The sequence below is a fragment of the Lissotriton vulgaris genome, chromosome 11, assembly GCF_964263255.1.
Source record: "Lissotriton vulgaris chromosome 11, aLisVul1.2, whole genome shotgun sequence".
In the NCBI taxonomy this organism is placed as follows: domain Eukaryota; kingdom Metazoa; phylum Chordata; class Amphibia; order Caudata; family Salamandridae; genus Lissotriton; species Lissotriton vulgaris.
Window position 1 is genome coordinate 109,364,352 of NC_141699.1, and position 23,108 is coordinate 109,387,459.

General features: G+C 44.9%; 1 protein-coding gene across 2 annotated transcripts in view; it reads left to right on the plus strand.

The window, feature by feature from the left end:
• PRR14L (proline rich 14 like) overlaps positions 1–23,108 on the plus strand; it is a 492,002-nt gene that overhangs the window by 385,407 nt on the left and 83,487 nt on the right. For both annotated transcript variants that reach the window (XM_086942815.1, XM_086942816.1), the window contains 3 exons: positions 2,718–2,889; positions 11,454–11,563; positions 12,250–12,321. In XM_086942815.1, coding sequence (XP_086798941.1) covers positions 2,718–2,889; positions 11,454–11,563; positions 12,250–12,321 — 354 coding nt within the window. The remainder of the gene's footprint in view (positions 1–2,717; positions 2,890–11,453; positions 11,564–12,249; positions 12,322–23,108) is intronic.

Here is a 23,108-nt window from a genome sequence, read left to right on the forward strand (position 1 = left end):
TGTAATCCAGGCGGGATAGACTGTTGTGCGCCCCTGAATGGAAGGTGTGCTGTATCTTTTCGGGATTGTATGTACTCCAGCCATCTATTAGCCCTATCACAGCTAAGAAACTGGAAAATGAATGTGCGGCTTGGGGGGTTGTGCGAGGGGGATGTCTATCTAGAGTTAGTCGCCTCCGAGCACCAGATGTCCGTCAGGCAACATCAAGAGTAGAGCACTTAAGTCAGTGAATGGTATGTCCTGCATCCCCGGAGTTGCGTATACTGACATGAAGGTAATAGGCCGACCCTCCCAAGAGCCCGTGATCCCAACCTATCTTCCTCGGTCGTCCACATATGTGGAGGTGATTGAGTGAGGTAATTTCTTTTTTTGCATAATGCCTACTCCCTTAGAGCTAGAAGTGAAGCCCACGTGTGCCACCATAGAGTATCCCCATCTGTGCATCTCTTTGCATCTGTGTCCAATGAGGTGTGTTTCCTGGAGTTACACAATGTCTGGCGATAGTCTCTTAATATATTGCAACCCAACACTTCTCTTGATCTTGTCCCCCAATCCGTTAACATTCCAACTTAAAATGTTGACTTCCTTGTTGCACTGTACTCCAGTTGATAGTTACAGATCCCCACTCGTTGGGTTACGTTTACACATCGTACCGTCGAGATAATACAAAGAAACAACAAACAAAGGAAACAACAATCCCTCCAAACATCCCCCCACCCTGCTCCCCTGCACTTCGGGCTCAGAACTGCCCATGTTACTTAAATGCAGAGGGCCTGTCGCACAACTATTCTACTGGAAAAAAAACACACAGTGAGGCCTCAGTGCCCTGTTGGACCCCCAGCCTACCATCACAGGTTACCAGTGCGGCACATGCCAGATACTCAGGTCATCATGAATAAAAGTTCCCAAGACATTTCGATAGAGTTCAATACCAGCTTGGGCCAAGCGTTTGTGGTTCGGGTTTCATCTTCAGTGAAAGCAAAGTGTTCAAAATCAGCAAAGGTCCTTCCATGAGAGTTTGTCGCACAAGTCAATGGTTGGCAGAGTTCTTTTCCGGTGAAGTTCTAAGGCTGTCCAGCCAGTCAGATGCCACCACCGGGAGGTTAAAGAAGAGGGTTTTTCCATCAAGTTCAACTCGCATGCGCGCTGGGAAGAACATGGCATATTTGAGACCTCTTTCCCTCAACCTGCGCTAACATCAAGGAAGGAGCGTTCCCGCACCTGCACTGCTCGGATGAAGTCGGGGAAGAAAGTGATTTCCAAGCTATCTAGGTGGAGTGGAGGAGCGACCCTCGCCTCCCGGAGGATTGTGTCCCTGTCCCTACAGTTGAGTAGTCGGGCCAGTATAGGACGAGGGGGGGGTCCCGGCTTCGGGCGGGCCCCCAGGCACACTGTGGGCTCTCTCAATGACAAACAATTTAGAAAGGCCCTTTGGCTGTAGCTTTGTCGAAGAAAAGAGTTTTTGTTGAAGTCCGCTCAGGTCTTTGGAAAGGTGCTGGCCGCAGGACATGCTGGTTTCTTTGAGCAGGATAGCTGGAGGAGGAGGCGAGCAGGATAGCTGGAGGAGGAGGCAAGCCGGTAGGGCTGGGGCCAAGTCAGCTGTTGTCGTCTTCTCCACTGCTGCACGGCCTTCTTCATAGGTCCTCGGAATTTAAGAAACAAGGTTCAGGGGAGCCCATGGGCTCTTACCTACAAGGGGTTAGAAGTATGTCTATGACTGGCTGGGCTAGACCAGTCAGCCAGCACATTAGATAGTGGTATGTTTTTCTGGAGGCACCTCCAGGGTGCCCTCTGGGTGCATGCCATAATAAAGCTTGTACTGCCAACAGTACAGATGTCTTAAGACAAGGGTTTTGATACCACACAGCACAGGTTTCTGTAAAGCCATAATGTAGCTCGGGAACTCCTAATGACTAGTGCCCAGAAAATATACTTGAGATGGCTTCCCTGTTCCTTTGTATAATCTATTAATTGAACTAGACGGCACAAGAGCATATCTGCTCATGCAGGTATGCCCTCACATGTAATATAATACACCCTGCCTTAGAGCTAAAAGGACTGCTGTAGGGGTGACTTATATATATTGCATACAGTGTATTTGGCATGGCACACAGTGAGTGTGCCATGTCCTGTTTTGACTCCTGGTTTGCACCATGACACCCAGTCTGTAATGGCAGGTTGTATGCAATATGTATTGGGTTCCCTCATGGTGACATAATACCTGCTGCAGCCTTAAGGACCCTCTTTGGTACCCATGCCCTAGGTACCAAGGGTAGCCCTTACTATAGACTTACAAGGGTTCCAAAGTTTTTGCCTGTTGTGTTACAACTAGATTATTTTACCTTGTTTTAGGGAAAGAGCACTAGCACTGGGGCCTGGTTAGCAAGGACTCAGTGCATATCAATCGAAAACCTTTAGTACCAGTGGTAAAAAGTGGGGGTGACCATGACAAAAAGGGGCACTTTCCTATACTCTTCCCTTCAGATTCCCTCCTGCTGATGTAATATTGCACTTTACCTGCTTGTCAACAAGAAATTTCATTTATTTTACGTGTCTTTACTTTGTTTTGCTCTTGTTCTGCCTTTTTTGCTACTTTCTACCCAGATCAGATGAAGAACCTTAATCTCTTGTTTTTGCTCAACTGTTTTATTTCCCATTACTGAAGTGTTCACATCTGTAATATACATTTCTCCTCTGTTCTCCTTTGAATCGTTTAGTAACCACCAGAGTGTGTCGCCTCTGGTCTTATCACCCGTATCTGATTTGGTTGCCACATTGACAAGTTCTCCATTGGAACATTTCACATCACAAATCCAAGTCCATTCTTTTGATGATGACATTTCTCCAGGCACCTGTTTCGGAATTCAAAGCAGCATCGAAGCAGCATCGGTGAGTGTATGACATCTGTTAGCAGACACTTAGTAGAACTTAAGCTCCACGCTTTTGACCGGAACATGACAGTCAATGGGAATTCTACTTGCCAACTTTTCAGCTTATATCAATGATTGGTAAAAGGTGAGCTTTTGTCAAAGATGTTAGAGGGATAATCAACATGCACAATTTTAAATAATGGTCTAAATAGTTTGTTTTAACAGGGAGTTTGCAAACTGTGCAACTTAGCATAAGTGATGGCTATACTTATTGTAATGGAATAATTTATAAAGGAAATAGGCTGATGAAAGATGAGTTCTATATTTTGACTCCCAGCTCCTTTACCAGAATAGTTTGTATACCTACTTGTACAGGACACAATAGTGTACTTTTCGCAGATATATTTGGACATCTAGGTGAATGTGGGACTCTTACTGTACCTGTGCAAAGTGTATGCGCCTTTCCAAAAACTTAAATCCTTTCTTTCTATTCTAGTGATCATCTTTCTCATTTTCTCTCAATATACCACTAATGCCGCTTGTCTTAAATTAAAATTATTATTTTTTCAGCCAGTACGCTGAAGACTGTTACATGGTGGATGGGTGTCTTCAGCCTGCTTGGCTGTGGCAATTTCTGCACTTGTTTAATTAAAAGAAGAAGTGAAGGACATTTCTAATAAGAGGGTGCTTGCCATGGTAAACAATGCAGAACCTTCAGTGCATTCATAATTTTACACAAAGCTGTGTGCTGCATTGCATTAAAGCATTCAAATCCAGTGTGAGGCCTCATAAGCCTAACACTAAGGGTAGCATATATCTGTCTCATATTGTTATTTGTCCTGAAGTGCACCTCCCAACACCTTGAACTTGCCTAGATTTACTTAAGAAGACAAAAAAGCAGCCAATAATGAACTCTAATGGCTCTACTTACACCTTTACTTACAGATGTCAGATATACTTTTGTCACTGCCTACAAACTTGAAATGGGGAAAGAATCTCTGGATGTCACTTAAACCTAATCTTAAATCGGGGATTCACAAAAACATTTATAAGCTTCTGTCTTCCTTGAAAAGCTCCACCCCAGTGCTAGGTCTCTAGATTAACTTAGCGATCCTATGGTATGAGGAGGAAACCGTGTGAGGAGTCAAATTTGCCCGCTTTGCATCCAACTGCAAAAGCTGAGAGTATGTCACAATAAGATACGCCATGGGATAGTGAAAGTTAAACAACCAGCTGCCAAAGGATCGCTGAGAAGTTATTTTAAAGCATTGGATGCCCTCTCAAGCCGCATAGAGAGTACCTGTCAATTTCTTTGAAGTGAATGGTATACATTTGACCAGCAACCTAATAGAGAAAATAAGAAAAAACAATACCGAGAGCGTGGCTATATTTCAGATAACACTGTTGGCACCATGCCCCTGCTTTTGATATTTAGACCAGTTTCTGAGTTTGGCCTTCAGAAAGGTGGAGATAAAAATAAAAGAACCACAAATACGTGCATCAGCCATTTTTAGACCCAACAAACGTTAAACAACCGTACAGAAATAAGAGATTGGACGAAACATGCTCTAAGAGAACTTTTTAAATTGAAAGTTTGGGGTCACGTGTGTTTAATCTGTGAGTGAGTCCATAGATATGTACAGTTGGATGAGTGAAGCGAGGGGCAGAGGGTTTTATAGTTTTGGATAAAATGCGTTGCGATCAATTATTTGTGTTCAATAAAAATTTAAAATATGTATAAATTATATTTTCAAATTGTCAAATCAAGATCATTTTATATTATTGATGAATTGATTATGAAGTTGAAATGTTGGAAAATGTGTAAGTTAGCTAATAAATAATGTTACAATAAAACACAAAATGAGAATTGGTAATCTTGTTTAACCATAGACGTGAGTAACAAAACGTTTAACATTGAAGAAATACTTTTTGCGGGAGGGGGGTTCTTTCTTGTTGTACATTGCCTGAAAGGATTTGACCCTTTAGTGTCTATGACCCTGGCACACAAATAACTTGCCCGTTATGGCGGGCTTCAATAATTAACCACTACAGTTAGCCCCTATTCTACCAGGGTTTCAATACTTTCTTGTGCATTTCATGATGTGTGTATCATCAGGGAAGTGAAGGGGTTAAGGAAGAGAATAAAGATCCTAAGACGTGAATTCCCTCTAGGGGAGGGCAGGTGTCAGAAGGGGCAGTAAGTGTTCCACTAAATGTGCTGCAGTTGAGAAAAGATGTCCCTAGAAAGCATTTCTACTGCTCAATGTTGGCATATTCAGTTCCCTAGATCTACAATGTCTCCTTTTGCTATTACCCCTCCATTGATTAACTGTTTCCTATAAGCTCTGCTTTATCGCGTGTAGGGCCTGGAGCAACATATGGTATTATTTCAAAAAGCAAGGGTTGAGGCAAAGCAAAACAGCACCTGCTTCCACCTGTGGCTTGAAAATTATCGCGATGTTGCTTGTGAATCCAAGGAACACAACCCCGTCCGTTCCTTCAAGGGCAAAGCCCAAAAAATGCAATAAATAATATGGAATCAGCACCCATCTGAGAAATATTCTTTGGCAGTCTCTAATGTTCTCAATATATATAAAAATGCAAGATCTTGTAATAAATAAGTCCGGACTGTTGCAAAGTTTCTTATTCAAATTCTTTATTGTGGTAATCCAAGACAGGCAAAAATCCAAGAACACATGTGGATTTCCCTTCTTAGCCGACGCGTTTCGTCTCAAACACTGAGACTTCTAGGGCTCAAACATCAGTATTAGTCAAAAATCAGTACAGCAAAGTGAGATTCCTTGGAAATGGCAGGTTATAGTGATTTCTCTTGGAAGAATATATTTCGGTAACTTGCACAATGTAAGGAATAACTATGTGTATCGTGCTTATTCTTGTTATGCTGTTTACATCGTACTTTCTTGTTATGCAGAGAGGCATGGTAGCCAAAGGAAAATCATGTGTCACCGGTCGAACAGCATCTGGTATTAGTTGACCATATTACAGTCTGGTCTTGGATCTTTCCCATTCATAGGATTGTGGGTATGGATTTGGCAACCAGGTGTACTTCTGTGCAGCCTTATACCAGTGAAAAAGCGAGATACCCTACCCAGGTGCCCTCTCCCAGGTGTGTAGAGGTCACTATAAACAGGTTACACAAGTGGTGCACTTAATCCCTGGCAAGGTGAAAGCACTGAGTTGTACAAGCATCTTTTCCTGGGTACCAGAAAAATCTTTTAGCTGTTTTCTAGACCTAAATGGTCTCATGAATGTAAAGACCAATATGTGGGTTTATACAGATTATAGACCGGCTTAAATGCTCCCTTTGCTGATATCAGTCCATCCGAACTGATAGATCTAAACCAAGTCAGTGAACTAAGATGGGCAAGTGGCATATTACTGCATATATGAAAGTAGTTTATTGAAAGGGGGAGCGGCCCTACCCCAGACTTTAATTATATATGCTAATGACTTTTTAAAGAAATCCTACAAGGAACAAACCTTTTATTACCCAGAACCTTGAATTCATATATGCAGTTACCTATTTTATTTGACATGACATTATGTGACCCTGAAAAAGTGATTCACACGCAAAACTTGTTGGCCAAGTATGTTTTAAAGCAAATAAATATAATAAAAACTGTTGTGCCCAGAACTTGATTAACGAGTCCCTGGCTTCTATTTTCTGGCCTAACAGTCTCAGGAATGTAAGTGTCCTTGGCTTTGTTGCAATTTTGGATCATTCTCTGCTCTCCTAGATATAGCTGTTACTTCATCAAACAATTGAGCATATATTTCCTACTGGGGCAAGTGCTGATGGTCTGTTGCTTGTGTAAAATTAACCACCACTTCCTCCCTCTGTGCTGGTGAGGAGACACTAACTTTGCTCTGCAGAGTAGATCTCTGCTTCTCCTGTAGGTGGTCTCTGTCATGTTACCACGGATTCTACAGGCAGACACATCTTTTGGCAACTCTGTATCTTGTGGTTGAGCCTAATTTCCATGCTCTGCATGTGGTAGTTAAGTAGGGGTTCACTCCATGGACAGCAAGTGGAGAGCTTAACTGCAATGCTTTCCACAGTTTTCAGGCACTGTTCATGTCTTTAGTTACCATCCCTCATATACGCGGAGCACAAGAAGAAGCCAGTTCAGTGATGCAGCCTCTCAGGCCGGCCACCAGAATAGTGTTGTTGAAAGGATGTCCCAGCACCTAAAGTCGATCAGACACCTCGCCACCCCATAACCCTCCATGTCCACATCACATGCAGGTAATCTAGATCTTTAAAAAGCAGCACATTCTCCAAGGTAGGATTTTGGAAAGAGTGAAATAGGACACTCCCTTTTCCAACACTGCACCTTCCCAAAAGGCTTTTTGATTGGTATTAGGTCTATACTGCTACCCTGAGAAGGAATCCTTCCCAGTGGCCACTAGGAAATTCCACCGGTGGATTCACGATAACCCTTCCCTTTTGGCATAAAGCCCAACTTCCTACCACCACCATCTCTCTCATCTCCTATGGGGGAGAGCAAGAGGATTCCCCAGCAATGTACCGTGGAAGGTAAGCTTATTAGGATCTAAATATTATCTGGCAGCTATACCTTTTCAAGTTGTAGGACCCAATCAAAGAACATGGTGAAGGAAAATTACTGTGGTAGTGTCTTAGTGGAATGGAGGGTGTCTCCTTGGTTTTTCAGTTTTGGACTGACTGATGGGTTGTGGAGGTAAGAAGTGGAGCTTCTGTAACTAACCCACACCCACCAACAGCGAAGCAGATGGCGCGTGGTTACCCAGCTCTTCTCTAGTAGAGGGAGAATTCCTACTTGGCACCTTGGATTATATTGCCCTTTGCAGATAACTTTCTTTAGCTGTAGTTTAAAGTTTCTGGACATTATGGGTAAGAAATAGAAAAGGGGTGCTGGCCATGGAAGTCACAGCTTCCTCTATTGCCCAGAAATTCTGGTATTTATAAAGTTGGTAGGCATCCTTGTGTGCCGTCCATCGAAATTTTGAGCTAAAGCTTGCAGGCATCCCACATGCTAAATGTAACTGAAAGATCACCCTTAAACTTTACTTGATAAGGTCTTTGTTTTTTTCCACTGGTTTGCGTATTTTTGACGAACCTCTCAAATTAGAGTGAATTTTTGTATACATAACAGAATGTGCTGCTGTGTTTCACATACTTGGTTATGGAAGGAGCTGTGTTGGCACAGGTTTTCAAAGGCCAAGGGTTCGAATCCTGCCAATGCTTTCTAAGTATCCGTCTTGCTCTACCTAGGTTCCCGTCGATCATATCTTTCGCTCCTTCTGTATACTTGTATTCCTAAGTAAGGAAGGTCGTCGTAACAGAACCCATAAGACTTGGTGTTGTTAATTGTGAGGCCCGACAATGCCCGGAAGTCCTTTCAGGGATAGGGTCGAGTCTGCCCCTCACATCTCTGAGGTGAAGGATAATTTCGTCTGCATAAGCCGACACTATGTGGACAGTCGCGGTCCTCCGTATGCCCCTGTGTTGCACCGATGTCCGAAGCCTACACAATAGGGGTTCCAGAGCCAGTATAAACAATAGGGGAGATAACGGGCATCCCTGCCTAGTGCCCTTCGCTATCTCCATCTGTGTCGAGATGCACCTATTCGTGCGAACCCGGGCTGTTGAGCTTCACCCAGTCGATAAATTCGGGCGGTATACCGAATTTAGTGAACGTTGCGAACATAAAATCCCATCGAAGGGAATCAAAGGCCTGTTTCAGGTCCAGAGAAATACAGCCTTCCGCCCCCTCAGACGCGGTTTCGTGTAGCATGAGTTGGCTGAGCCTCCGCACGTTCATCGCCGTACTTCTACCCGTCACGACATTGGTCAGATTGTATTAATTGCGGGACATACTGAGCCTGCCTCGTCGCCAGAACCTTACTCCGTATCTTGTAGTCAGTATTTAGTAATGACTATGGCCTATAATTAGCCAGTTGTAGCCCGTCTCTGCCCGGTTTTGGGAGTGATACAATCAACGCCTGCAAGGACGACCGCGGCAGTCCCTGTGACTTCAGCGCTTCCTGATATACTACGTGCAGGCGTGGTGCAATTAGATCTATATAGGCCCCATAGAACTCGGCCGGGAGGCCGTCGGTCCCGGGGGTTTTGTTCTGCGGCAATGCGCGTATTGCCTGACGTATCTCCGCAACTGTGATAGGGCGTGCTAGGTCCTCCCTTTGATTCACCGCAAGCTGCGGTAAATCGATATCCGCCATAAACTCCTCAAATGCCTCTTCCGATAGCTGCTGGTGGTGTCCGTACAGTGTCTCGTAATAGTCCCTAAAGGTAGTGTTAATACCTATTTGTGTCGTGACCGGCACCCCTTCCTGATCGTTAACCTCCAGTGTGGGCATATACACAGGAGCATTCCGCACCAAGCGAGCCAGCAAAGGGCCCGACCTCTCCGCATGTGCATGTTGCTTGCAAGTGTACTCCCTATAGCCCAGTATACGCAGCTCCTCAAGCAATTCAGCGTGTTGTATGTGCGCTTCCTGCAGTGGTGTGAAGGGTATGTTTGTACCTGCAGCCTTACTTTCCAACTTAGTCAGTCGTCCCTCTACCTCCCGGAGCCTCTCCAGACCAGTGTGTCTCATACCCACCCGCGTGCTCCCCTCATGGACACCTTAAAGACGTCCCATACTATCTGACGTGAGCTAGCCATGTCAGTGTTTGTGATGAAGTAGTGCGATATGGCGTCCGCTAGGGCCGCCCGAAATACCGTGTCTTCAAGCAGATCCGGGGACAAGCGCCATGTTGGTATAGGCGTCGGGACCCTTCCCCATTGCATCAAGACTTCCACGGGTTCTGGTCAGAAAAGGTCTTACCCATGTGCTCGGCAGTCACCACCGACCCTAACAATGATCTAGTACAGAAAACACGATCTATCCTAGTGTGCAGGTTATGTGGCGGGAGTAGAAGGTATATTCCTTGTTTAGCAAGTGCGTGCTCCACCATGTATCTGCCAATTCCCAACCTTCCGCCCACTGTATAAGAGCATCAGCCTGTCTCCTACTCTCTGTGGCCTGTAGTGGTAGATGAGATCTGTCTAGGGAAATCCAAAGGTGCTTTACATTGCCTAGACCAAACATGACAGGGTTCGTTACAGTCATTTTAGAGATGGTCATCGCGTAATGACTCATAGCCACTCTATATCTCTTAATGGCTGATGCACTTACAACCCGGGAGAATGGACCCTGGAGGTTGTAGGGGTGTCCGTCTCATGCAGGGTCACCCTCACACTTAAAACTGAGCACCCTGCCTTCAGGATTAAAAGGCCTGACTTAGAGGTGACTTATAGGTTTTAAGTGTACTGACCTCAGATATAGGGACACCTATATCTGTCGTAAGTGGTGCTAACACCAGCTTACACAGGCTGCAATGGCCTTTGCTCTGTCCTATGGTTCCTTCAGGCGGCGCTGGAAACCTTTTTGGTAGCTGCGCGCCTAATAAATCCTAATTAACATAACATGCCTGTATTCACAATTTGAGTGGTCTCCTTTGGGTGGCACAATACATGCTTCAGCCCATGGGAGACACCTGGTGTACCTATGCCCTGGGTACCTTGATACCATATACTATGGACTTATAAGGGTACACCAGTGACCAATCTGGGGTGTACCCAAGTACTCACCATATCCAATTAAGGGGAGAAAGCACATAGACTGGGGTCCTGATTAGCAGGATCCCAGACATAATAGTCAGAAACGGCATACCACCAGGCAAAAAGTGAGGGGTAACCATAAAAGCACAAGTTTGGAGTCACTGCTTTGAGTAATTTGTTTTACTGGCTGCAAATGGCAGCAGTGTAATAGTGATACATCAGATGATATTCTAGGGTGAGATTTAACCGCATCGCTGCTGCGGTTATTTTTGCACTGTGCGTCTGTTTTCAAATAACCGCGTTACATGACGAGCTCAGCTCGTCATCCGCACACGTCACCCGTGGCTGATGACGAGCTGAGCTCGTCATCAGCATCGAAGGGGTTAAAGTATTATTGTTGACCTCATCTTTGTTGTGCAAGATACTAAAGAGGAGGGAAGCTTCTATATGTTGACCTTATTTTAATATTAAAGTAGGATCGGAATTCTGACTTGACACTGCCTCTAGGTGGAGGATTCTTAGGAATATGGTTTGGGTTATCTGCTGTCACATTATGGGGGTGGGCAGCCAAGTACCTAGTGCTTTGAATTTCTGCAGTATTTCACCACAGAAGCCTTCTCCTGGTATTGTAAGCACTGGTGTGTCCTTTATTTCATGATATCCTATAGCAGCTTCATTCCTTTGTTTAAAAGACATGGCACATCTTTGAATGTTTTCTTCACTTCAGGTTACTTATGTGCTTGTTGGTAAGAATTAACTCTATAATTTCATTTCCAGTGAGTCGAGAATTTAACTTTTAAATAAGCTCAAGATTAAAGTGATTGTCAACAGGCTAGTTTGGACTTTGTGCTTCCTCATCAGTTGTCCTCACTGAGTTCATGCCAGATTCCTGGTGTCTAAAAATTAGTTCACCAGTTTTAAATGCCTCTGATTTGTGGAATTTTAAATATTGTAGGAAGTCAAAGAAGAGAAGAAGCCGCAGCGAGTCTCTCAGATACGAATTCGGAGAACAATGCCGAAGCAGGATATTAACCTCACTCCTATGGGGCTTCCCCGACCAAAAAGGTGAGAACATATGAGCCTTAAACGTAAGCGTTGATATGCTATTGTTGAAATGGCACTACCTACTTTAGCCCTTGGGGGTCACCTGAGAGCAATAATGAAATGGAAACATTAACCCTCTAACACATGAGAGGATGCAAACTTGAAACGTTTGCTCTTATGACTGTCATTCAAACTGAAATAAGATATACATAAGTTTCCTGGGTCTAAAGGTAAATTATAAACCCAGCTCTTCAGGTGAGATCAAAAAGAGGTAAATGAAGAAGCAGTCAAACCCTAGACCTAATCTAGGCTTAATATCTCATGGGAAAATGTAAACCTGGTGGAAGAAGAGCTCAAGTTGTAATATGTTGTAGTTTGTGTTATATATATTGCATGCATCTAAAGGCCTGGGAGATTAGAGTGCCAGAGCTAATTGTTCACATCAACTTTTAGGATAGTTGTGCCTGATCCTCTCTGCGAGCTGTACAGAAAACTATAGGGAAACGTGTAATACATATTTGATAGGCCCACTTCATCCCATCTCACCCCGCCCAAAAGCACTGAACAAACACTTTAGACTATTAGCTCATGGAGATCCCAAAACTCAAGTTTCCATCCTTGAAAACTATTCCTACAGGATGACTGCACAAGTTTGTTTTCTTTTCTGTTGTACATGTTTAAAAGTACTATTTCCTTTTCTATTACAGGATAAAAAAGAAGGAATTCAGTTTGGAAGAAATTTATACCAATAAGAATTATAAGTCTCCTCCTGCTGCAAGGTAGTAACATTTGTTATTGATGGAATTTTGAATTTGTCTAGTTGGGCATTTGGGGATGGGAGGGGCGATAGAAAAGGCTATACATCAGGCATAGTTAATTACATATAAGTATTTTAAAACTTGAAAAGAGATTGTCGTAACACTAATTACTACTGAGTTTTTGAGCAGTAGACATGTAACAAAGATTTATAAAACTGACGGTCACCCAAACCTTTCTATGCCCATGTGTAGGAAAACTGTGCTTTCTAGGCATATGAGCAGCAGACTACATACTTGTGCATAGATCGATAGTTTCCCTTCAAACTATCCTGGCTAGCCACTTTGTTCTGTTTTGCAATAGATCGGCATCTGTGTTGGACTCGGATGTTTGCACTTTCAGGGCTCAAAAAATCAACTCGACCTCTCTCTTATGTGAGCTAAATTTAGCGAGGTCAAGCTGCTTTTAGGTCCTACTCGCCCTTTATGGAGAGTAGGAAGACAAACTAACTTTTGTCCTCTGTCTGTGACAAGATAACAAGATTTAAAGGCATTTTTTTTGCTCACAAAGGTAATGAGCAGTAAAGATGCCTTTAAATCTTGTTATCTTGTCATATTTGCTCAGCTTTCAGAGACGGAGGTCAAGTAGGTTGTAGTTTGGTCGAGGAGATTTTTCAAGGTACTAGTCATGCAGGACTAGTACCATTTATTTTTTATTTTTCGAGCCCTGACTTTGTTATTGTCTTGGAAGAAGTCTTTGTAGTCACAAGATAGGTGACTCCTCCTTTGGACGATGGTGCGCATGGGCATTGACTCCATCCTTAGATCGTTTTTTTCCGCCATCGGGTTCGGATGTGACCTGCTGCCCTCCAGTTCGTCGCCGTGTTTCCAACCCTTTTCAACGCGCAACCCATCATCACTCAACGGTATTGTTTCGTTCTCGTGCCCTTCGACGACCTAACCTTAAAATCCTTGATTCCGGTCATAGAGGCGGGCCGCTGGGCCTATCGCGCCATTGCCCTATGGCTAATGGAAAGAACTCCATTTAAAGAATGCCCCAGTGTGGAGCTAAATGTCCACACAGTGACCACCACAAAGTCTGCAACCTTTGCCTCTCACCAGAACTCGAGGAAAGGGATAGTCAGGCCTGCGCTTCTTTTCGATCCAAAATGACTATCCGTGATCGCCAGGCTCGACCACACATTATGGCTCAACAGGCTGCACCGCTGCTGGACGACCTTTTCGACAAAGGCCCGATGTTCCAGAGGCTAAGGATTCGGGAGAGCTTGAGATAGTCTCTGAAGCTGACGACACCGACTCCTATGACCACATCACTCCAGATCAACGAGTGAGTACAAACGTCCCTGTCCCATCCGAAGAACAAAAGGCTCCTGTCAAAACTTTGCCTGAAGGCCTAGGTGAGACCGAAAGAAAATCTTAGAAGCCCCACCTCCGGGCCCGGCTCTGAATACAAAAGAAAAGCTTTCCGGTAGCTCGGGACCGAGCAAGCTGCATTCTGGTACCCATAAAACACTGTTGGTACCGAAATCAGTGACACGCCCTATTCCTGTGACACCCAAAAAGGCCTCCGTAGCGAAATCTTCAGCTCAGAAAGACCATGAGGCCTCAGAACCAAAACGAAACCAAAAACCTCCGGATCGGAAGAGGAGTTTGGACTCTACATTGAAGCCGAAGGAGCACAAGACCCCTTCTATGGCGCCAGAGCCCAAATCAAAGCCAAGATCGGAACCGAAAAAATTGGCACCGAAAGCAGGCAACAACCAGGAAGAACTGTTTCGGCCAGACCCTATTGATCCGAAACAAGACATTACATGATGACCCTAAAACAGGCCATATTGTCAATGTTCCAGCAAAGAAGAGAAAATCAGATACCTCACACTCTCCTGAGGCACCTGTGAAGAAAAGAGACTTTGCAACTTCACCCTTAAGACTCTCTTCTCCTGTTCTTCCTACCAAACCTTTGTCTCCTACAATCTCTCCTATACACTCTCCTAGACTCTCTCCAATACTTCCATACTCACCCTTACCACCATAGGATGAGGATAATCTAGGGGACGGGGGGTGCACACGATAACGTTTGGATGACCCTGATGATAACACTATTTCACCACAGGATAGATGGGATGATTACATCATTCCCACAGACCCTCCAGACATTCCTGATCCGGATGAATACCCATCTAAGCCATCCCCTCCAGACGACAATATAGGTTTTAGTCCGCTCATTAATATGGCTGCGCAATATCATGGGGTTGAACTACATTCAGACCCCATGGATGAGAATTTCCTACTTGATACATTTGCTCAGTCACAGAAATCAATACAGACATTACCCATGCTTAAAGGTGTCGTTAAACATGCACCAGACATATTTAAAGACCCTGTCAGGACCAGCATTCTCAATCCTCGGATTGATAAAAAATAAAAACCTGCCCCTAACGATCCAATTTACATCAAAGACCAACTCCCTTTAGATTCTTTGGTAGTCTCAAATGCAAGACAACGTGCTAATTCCCAAACCTCTGGTGATGCTCCACCTCCAGACAAAGAGTCTAAACTGCTAGATGCATCAGGCAAACGAGTTGCCTCCCAAGCAGCCAATCACCGTAGAATAGCTAATGCATAAGCACTTCTTGCCAGATATGACAGGGCTCACTACGATGAGCTTGAAGATCTTATTCAACATTTACCTGACCAATACAAAGCCAACGATCTGGTCCAAAAGGGCAAGTTATTTACAAATGCATCCATCAAATGTGCCCTCGATGCAGCAGACACTGCATCTAGATCTCTCAATACCGGTGTCTTACTTCAGGGACATGCATGGTTGCGCATTTCTGGTTTTAAACAAGAAGTGCAAACAACTATCTTAAATCAGCCGTTTGATCAAGAACACATCTTTGGCCCAGCTGTGGATACAGCTTTAGAAAAAATGAAAAAAGACACACTGCAAAATCATTGGGAACATTACAATCTCTAACACCACGAGGTTCCTTTAGTTGCTCCTTTTATAGGGGCGCATCCAAAAACATTAGCACAAACACTACTTCCTCCTACAAGGGTCCCACACAAACATTCCCCAACACGGGTTATTTTAGATGTGGGTACAGAGGAATTAATAACAAGGGTAGAGGCCAACGTAATAACAACCAAACCTCCCCTACTACCAAACAATGACTTCCCTCCTCTCCCTCCAGACCATTCCACTCCGGTCCGAGGAAGACTCTCACAGTTCCTACCTGTCTGGAACTCCATCACTGCAGACAGGTGGGTAAGACAAATTATCCAGTATGGTTACTGCCTGGAACTTACTGCAATGCCTCCAACCATACCGCCCAAACAACATCCAATGTCCACGGAACGTCTAACGCTCTTCAAACAGGAAGTTCTCTCACTTCTTCAAAAGCATGCAATAGAACTAGTTCCCCTTCAGCATCCAGGAACAGGGATTTACTCCCTCTATTTTCTCATCCCCCAAAAAGACGGAACTCTCAGACCAATACTTGACCTCAGACCTTTGAATATCTACATACAATCAGACCATTTTCACATGGCCACTCCAAAGGTCCTCCCACTACTCCAACAAGTCGATTTCCTTGCTACTCTAGATCTCACGGACGCCTACTTCCATATTTTTAAACACCCTGCTCACAGGAAATATCTAAGGTTTGTAGTGGACGGTCAGCACTATTAATTCAAGGTCCTCCCATTCGGAGTTACCACAGCACCCAGAGTCTTCACAAAATGTCTAGCACTAGTAGACGCCCACTTGCGAAGATAACAAATTCATGTGTTTCGATACCTGATGACTGACTCATAAAAGCCACTTCATACAACCCGTGTGTTCACCACACTCGCCAAACAGTTCAGCTACTCCACAACTTGTGGTTCACAATAAACTACACCAAGTCACATCTTCAACTGTCCCACATACATCAGTATCTAGATGCCACAATAGACCCTTCCAAAGCACTTGCATACCCCAAACCAGTCAGAATAGCCTGTATGCAAACCCTAATAACCAAATTTCAGCCCAAACACTCACTCCCAGCTTGAGTGTTTATGCAGCTAATAGGAAGGATGGCCTCTTGCATTCTCATAGTACCTCACGCATGGCTCCAGATGCGCCCTTTACAAGCATGTTCAGCACGTCAGTGGAACCAGGCTGAATGTCAACGTTTAGATCTGGTGTTGGTGGACAGCTGCACACATCGCTCTATGCAGTGGTGGAACACACAAAACCTTTCCAAGGGGCAGCTGTTCCAAGACCGAGTTCCACAGATAGTGCTAACAGCGGAAGCATCGCTCACTGGCTGGAGAGCCCATCTCTTAAATCATACAATTCAGGGCAGGTGTACACCTCAACAAAAAGTGCTTCACATCAATCAGCTGGAATTACTGGCAATCTTTCTAGCATTAAAATCATTCCAGACACATCTCATCAACAAAACTGTCCTTGTCCACACCGGCAATATAACAGCAATGTATTATATACAAAAACAAGGAGGAACACATTCTTTGCAGCTTTCTCAGCTAGCACATAGCATATGGAGATGGGCCACACCACAAAAGATATACCTTCCAGCAGAACATATTCCAGGGGTACACAATCAGATTGCAGATCTGCTCAGTTGTCAGACACAGCACATCCACGTATGGGAACTTAATGCACAAGTTATTCATCCATTTTTTCACATGTGGGGCCTCCGAGACCTAGATCTGTTCGCTACACACGCAAACTGCCCAACCTTCACCGCCAGGTATCCACACCCATTGTCCAAGGCCATTGCGATATGGATGAACTGGTCAGGCAGATTTGCGTACGCGTTTCCGCCACTCCCGCTCATTCCATTAGTAGTGTGCAAGCTCAAACAGTCTCTCAAGATGATCCTGGTTGCTCCAACATGAGCCCTGCAGACATGGTTCACAACACTCCTGGAACTCTCAGTAGTTCCACACCAAAAACTACAACTCTCCCCAAAGCTTCTTACACAGAACCATGGAGAGATAAGGCATCCAGATCCAGCTCAACTAAACCTAGCATTCTGGCTCCTGAAGTCCTAGAGTTTGGTTACCTCAACCTCCCACCGGACTGTATGAACATTATTAAAAAGCTAGACACCCTACTACTAGAGTTTGCTATGCAGCCAAATAAAAAAGATTTGTCATTTACTGCAATAACAACAACATTGACCCACTAAATGCTTCAATTCAAAACATTATTTGCTATTTACTGCATCTACAAAGATGTACTGTCATAAACATCCCTAAAACTACATCTTGCTGCCCTTGCCGCTTACCTACAAAACAGACATTTGTCATTGTTTAGGTTATCTTCTATCAAAGCATTTATGGATGGCCTTTAAAGGATAATTCCTCCCAAAACCCAACTCTCTCCAGTGTGGAATTTAAACATTGTCCTTACTAGGCTCATGGGTCCTCCATTTGAACCTATGCACATATGCGAACTGCAATTCCTTACATGGAAAGTAGCTTTCCTTGTCGCAATCACCTCTCTGAGGAGAGTAAGATCCAGGTTTTAACCATACAAGAACCATTCTTACAAATACATCAGAACAAGGTGGTTCTTAGAACAAATCCGAAATTCCTTCTCAAAGTAATCTCTGCTTCCCATATTAATCAATCTGTGGAATTACCCGTATTCCCCCCCAAACCAGATTCTGCAGCAGAGAGCCCTTCACACACTTGATGTCAAAAGAGCTATACTTTATTACATTGACAGAACTAAACCTTTTAGTAACACAAACCAACTGTTTGTAGCTTTCTCTCCTCTTCATAAAGGAAACCCCATCTCCAAAGCTGGAATTGCTACTTACCATTATGCATCTGTTCTTGGCATGTAGAGCTGCAGAATCACATACGCCCACCCACCTCCTCGGTACCTCTATCTGTTCCAGGGTTATCTTACTTTGATACATTACACATGGACATCTTTTCTGTTTCTTACAAACTCCATCATCTCCCTTCATGGTGAAAAACAATCTAAGGGTGGAGTCGATGCCCATGTGCACCATCATCCAAAGTAGGAGTCACCTATTTTGTGACAACAAAGACTTCTTCCAAGACAACAACAAAGTGCAAACGTCCGAGCCCAACACCAGAGGGCGTTCTATCAATCTATACACAAGTATGTGATTCTGCAGCTCTACATGCCAAAAACAGATGCATACTGGTAAGTAGCATTTTCCTTTTGTTGCAGTTATCCTCTCACTTGTTGCCTCTTTTTAGCTACTAGAGCCTGATTTTCGACTCTGACAGTGCACTGAGGCCTTCTAACCAGACCTCAGTGCCAGTGCTCCATCCCCAAAGCAAGGTATTGTCTAATTGTACTACAATTGGCTAAGGACTTTAGCACCCCTGTAAGTCACTAGTAAATGGTACCTAAGGCATTGGTGCTAAAGACAGTCCCAAAGCGCTGCTGCATAACTTATGCCACCCTAAGGGATCCACACACAAATTCCACACATACTGCCATTGCAGGTTGCGTGACATGGTACAAACCATGAGTGAAAACATGACATGGCACACTCCTGTGTGTCATGCCAAAGTCACTGCATCTAATATATGTAAGTCACCCCTACAGCTGGCCTTTGAACCCTAAAGCAGGGTGCATTATATTTTATGTGTGGACATATCTGCATGAGCAGATGTGCCTGTATGATGTCTAGTTCTATTACTGGATATTGCAAGTAAGCAGGGAAGCCTTCTTAAGTTATGTACTGGACACTGATAAAAACAAGTTTCCCGGATACATGGCTTCACCGAGACATATGGTGTTTGTTATCAAACACCTCATATTATTAAACCCACACTGATTCAAGTGATAAACTTAAAACATGCCCCCAGAGGGTACCTTGGAAGTACCCTCTGAAACCTTTCAGCCCTCCAGGTTGCTAGCTGATTGTTCCAGTCTAGCCCTGCTGCCACAGATAGTTTTTGACCCCTAGGGGTGAGAACCTTGGCTCTCAGGAGGTCAAGAACAATGCGTGCTCTGGGGAGAAGTTTTATCACCTCCTCCCCGGTAAAGGCTGGTAAATTAGCATTCCTAGACAGGGGACTTGAAAGAGCCCATTGCCTTTGAAATGCGTATCTGACTTCTCTCACAGGAGAGGAAGCAGACCCCTATTGTCCAGAGCTATTTGGTACCTGGACAGGCAGGAAAATTGGCTATGCAGGAGGCGTATGCTCTGCCAGGCTGGGCACATCTCTAGGGCCACCCAGTCTGACGTGAACACGACTTTAGAACTTTCACCACATTCTGTGTGGTGGAAATAAGAATTCTGGGACAGGGTGATGCCCACTTCCCACAGGAAGTGGACAAGTAGGAGGTGTAGTAACCCCAGTTGTAAGTAGCCTATTAACTACTACCCTTCACTCCCCTAAATTGAGTAGGGGACCCCCTGATACCAAGACGTCAGATTTCTACGGACCAAGAGGAGTGGACAAAGAAGAGTACCGAGGAGCAACAACTGACTTGACCCCTGCTAGCTTGACAGCTGCCCCCAACAATCGTGGAAAAGACTTGTCCTGCCACTGTGTAGTCTCCAAGAAACCCGGAGTGCGGCCAGTGCTTTGCCAATTGCCTGAAGAAACTTCCTTGTAGTAGAGAAGCTACTTCCCTACAGCCACAGGCACCAAAGACGCAAGGTGCAGTCTCCCAAATTGTTGCACCTCATCCATCCTAATGCAGCAGCTCCCCAGGAAAATGACCCTCTGCCCCTGAAGGTCAGATCTGTCTGCCCAGCAAGTTGGAGGACACCAGGACCTACTAGAGCCGCACAGGACCAATACCTGGGAACCAAGACCCCTTACAGCAGCCAAGGCTTGTTGTGTACTTTCCAGACACCAACGATAAGGAAGACTGAAGCGCATGTCGAAGGACTTCTGGGACAGTGATACATTGTCCTCATCCATCATCACATGTCCTGTTTGTCCCTCCTACAGAAGACAGCAAAGTGAGTATGCGACTGCTGCCACCAGACACCTCAAAGCACCTATGCACCGGCACACCCAAGTACAAGGGAGATGACGGTGCCAATGGGGTCCTCAAACCCACAGGAGCTTAACCCATGCTTGGGTTTGCCCAAACTGGCCTTTCAGTCACCGCCTTCAGCCTCTTTCTGCAGACCCGCTCCAACCACGAGAGACTCCGGCACTGGAATCCGACCCCAAAGACACCATTGCACCCAAGCACCACAGTCTGAGCAGAAGTGAACCAAGGGTGTCCCGGTGTGCCCAAGGATCTCAAGGGTCGATCACCCCGGTGGATTTCCCCCAGACTGGTCCACAGTCCCAACTTGCAGCCTCTTTTTTACTGGTCTGTTCTCCCATTGAAGTGAATGGGACACCTGACGCCGTGACACACCTCTGCACCCGGACACCCCAGCGCCTCCCGAGGTGACCTGTTAATGTGGCCTTGGACCTTGTGCCATACTCACCCTAAGTCCTGAAGAACAGTCTCATAAGTTGCTGCTAAGTGCCACAATAAAATATATGTTTTCCTCCATAGGATAACATTGCCGATCTAGAAAATGCAGTGTCAATTTTGGAAAACTGTAAAAATTCATAACTCAAATGTGCCAACCCCATTCTGATGACCTTGGTATCTAAAATTATACAAAAGTATGTTATTTTTATAAATTGTTGATGGATTTCTTTGATTGTGGTCTCACTGCCTTTGTGTGTGTAATAAATGTTTAGCACTTCCCTCTGATATGCCTAATTGCTCACCCATCCTACCACAAAATAGAACATTTGGGTTGTAATTTATGCCTCTGTAATTCCACTGAGGTTTGCTTGGACTCTTTACAAAGTGTACCACTTTTTGGTCCACTATATAAAGAGCCAGTGTACTACAGGTTCTTAAAAACATACAGGACGAGTTCTAGTTTAGCCATAGTGCCATATTAGTTAGCCTGTCCAACTTGTTATAAACACTAATGTTCTCCGCTATGATCATTATCATTCCTAGAACTTGGAGCGTGTCAAGTCATTCAGTTACCGACCTAGATAAAACTAAATGCGACACCCACTCTGGGACAATTGTTCACTTTTTGTATTTTTAAACAGATTTTATTGCATTTAATATTTATGTAGTGTATACATTCGCTAGGAGGCTTTTCCTGGTATGGCATTGAATGAAGTTGAAAATAATTGGGTATAATTGCATGTAGCAACAACATTCATACATAACATCTCTTATGCGGACTCCCCCCTCCCCTTCTGCAGATCGCTGCTGTGGCTCAAAGACTTGAACAGGATGATTCCCGCTCCAACCCCGGTCATTGTCCTAATCAAGATCCCTCCCAACCCTCGAGCTGGTTAATGACTACCCTCCAATTCCTCTAAATCTCCTCCGGGTTCCCCATCCCCAGGGCTGTGCAGTATTGGACTCACTGGAAGGGATTGCCTCAGTGGCGTGGATTCCCCTGAGTCTGGTTCTGGGTCTTTCATGGTATCTCCCAGCGCCTCCCAGGCCCTGGCCCTCTCAATTGAACCTATCCCCCTTCAAGCATTCCTGCGCAAGACCCACCCCTCACACAATTTTATTCGAAGTCCTTCGGGTAATTTCCAATGCCTCGTTATTTCTCGTTTAGCTAGGATAAAGAGCAAGGCCTGGAACCTGCTGGTGACCCAACTCTTGGAGTTGTGAGGGAACAGACCCAAGAGGCATAGATCCAGCATACAAGGAATAGATCACTTAATGGTTGCCGCCACTGTTTTCATGACTTCGTCCCTGTAATCGTGCAATGTCTGGCATGTCAAGAGCATGTGGAACAACTCCACTTAGAGTTCCCCACACCGTGGTCATCCCATGTCTTCCATATGGAAATACTTGTTAATGCGCCCCGGGGTGAAGTGTGCCCTGTGTAGGATAAAGAAATGAATTTGCCTAAATCTGGCATTCTCAATACCTTGGATTTCCTAGCCAAGACATTCTCCCAACCCTTGTCATCATAGAAGTGCCCAAGTCCGTCATCCAGCGGTCCTTCAGCATGGTCAGTGGTTGCGGGGCATCCTCACCCATCGCTCTATAGAGGCCTGAGACTGCTTTAAGTCTACCTCCCACTCTGCCAATGTATCTCCAAGTGTTTTAGTGAGACGGCTCTAAGGTTCCCATTCTGTGGTGTCGTCGGACAGCGCTATCCACCGGCCAATGTAATAGGAAGTGTCCGTGGGGAAGGTCCCTTCCCTCTCTGAATGCTTCGAACGGGAGGGGTTCCCAGTCTCTGAAGGTCCATAGTCTAGTTGCCCTTGCCTGTATCCAGTCTCTGATGCCCTCCCAGTATCCTCCATACAGCAGTGCATGTAGCACGGTCATCTGGAGATCTGGTGAATATGGGATTTGACTCCTAGTGAGACACCTCATCCAGCAGGGTCTCATCACCTGTTCCTCACTGGTGCAATTAGGTGGAATCCCACCATCTTTCAGTGGTATTCATAGAAGTATATCGAGATCAGGTGTAAACGGTCCAATCGTGTGTGTCTATCGACCCGCCACCCATCGTGTGAACCACTGCAATTGCCCTGCTAAGTAATACTTTTCAAATTCGGGGCACCGCAAGCACCCCATTGGGCCCTTCATAGTCTTCAAGGCCACTCGTTTGCGGCCATTGCCTCAGAGAAAGCCTGTCATAAGGCAGTCCAAGTCAGTAAACCATGTCCTCTGCATCCAGAGAGGCAACACTGTGAAGAAATACAGCTGCGTGGGAGTGCCACTATTTTCAAAAGCGCCGCTTTCTCAGCCACTGACCGCGGCAAGCCCCACC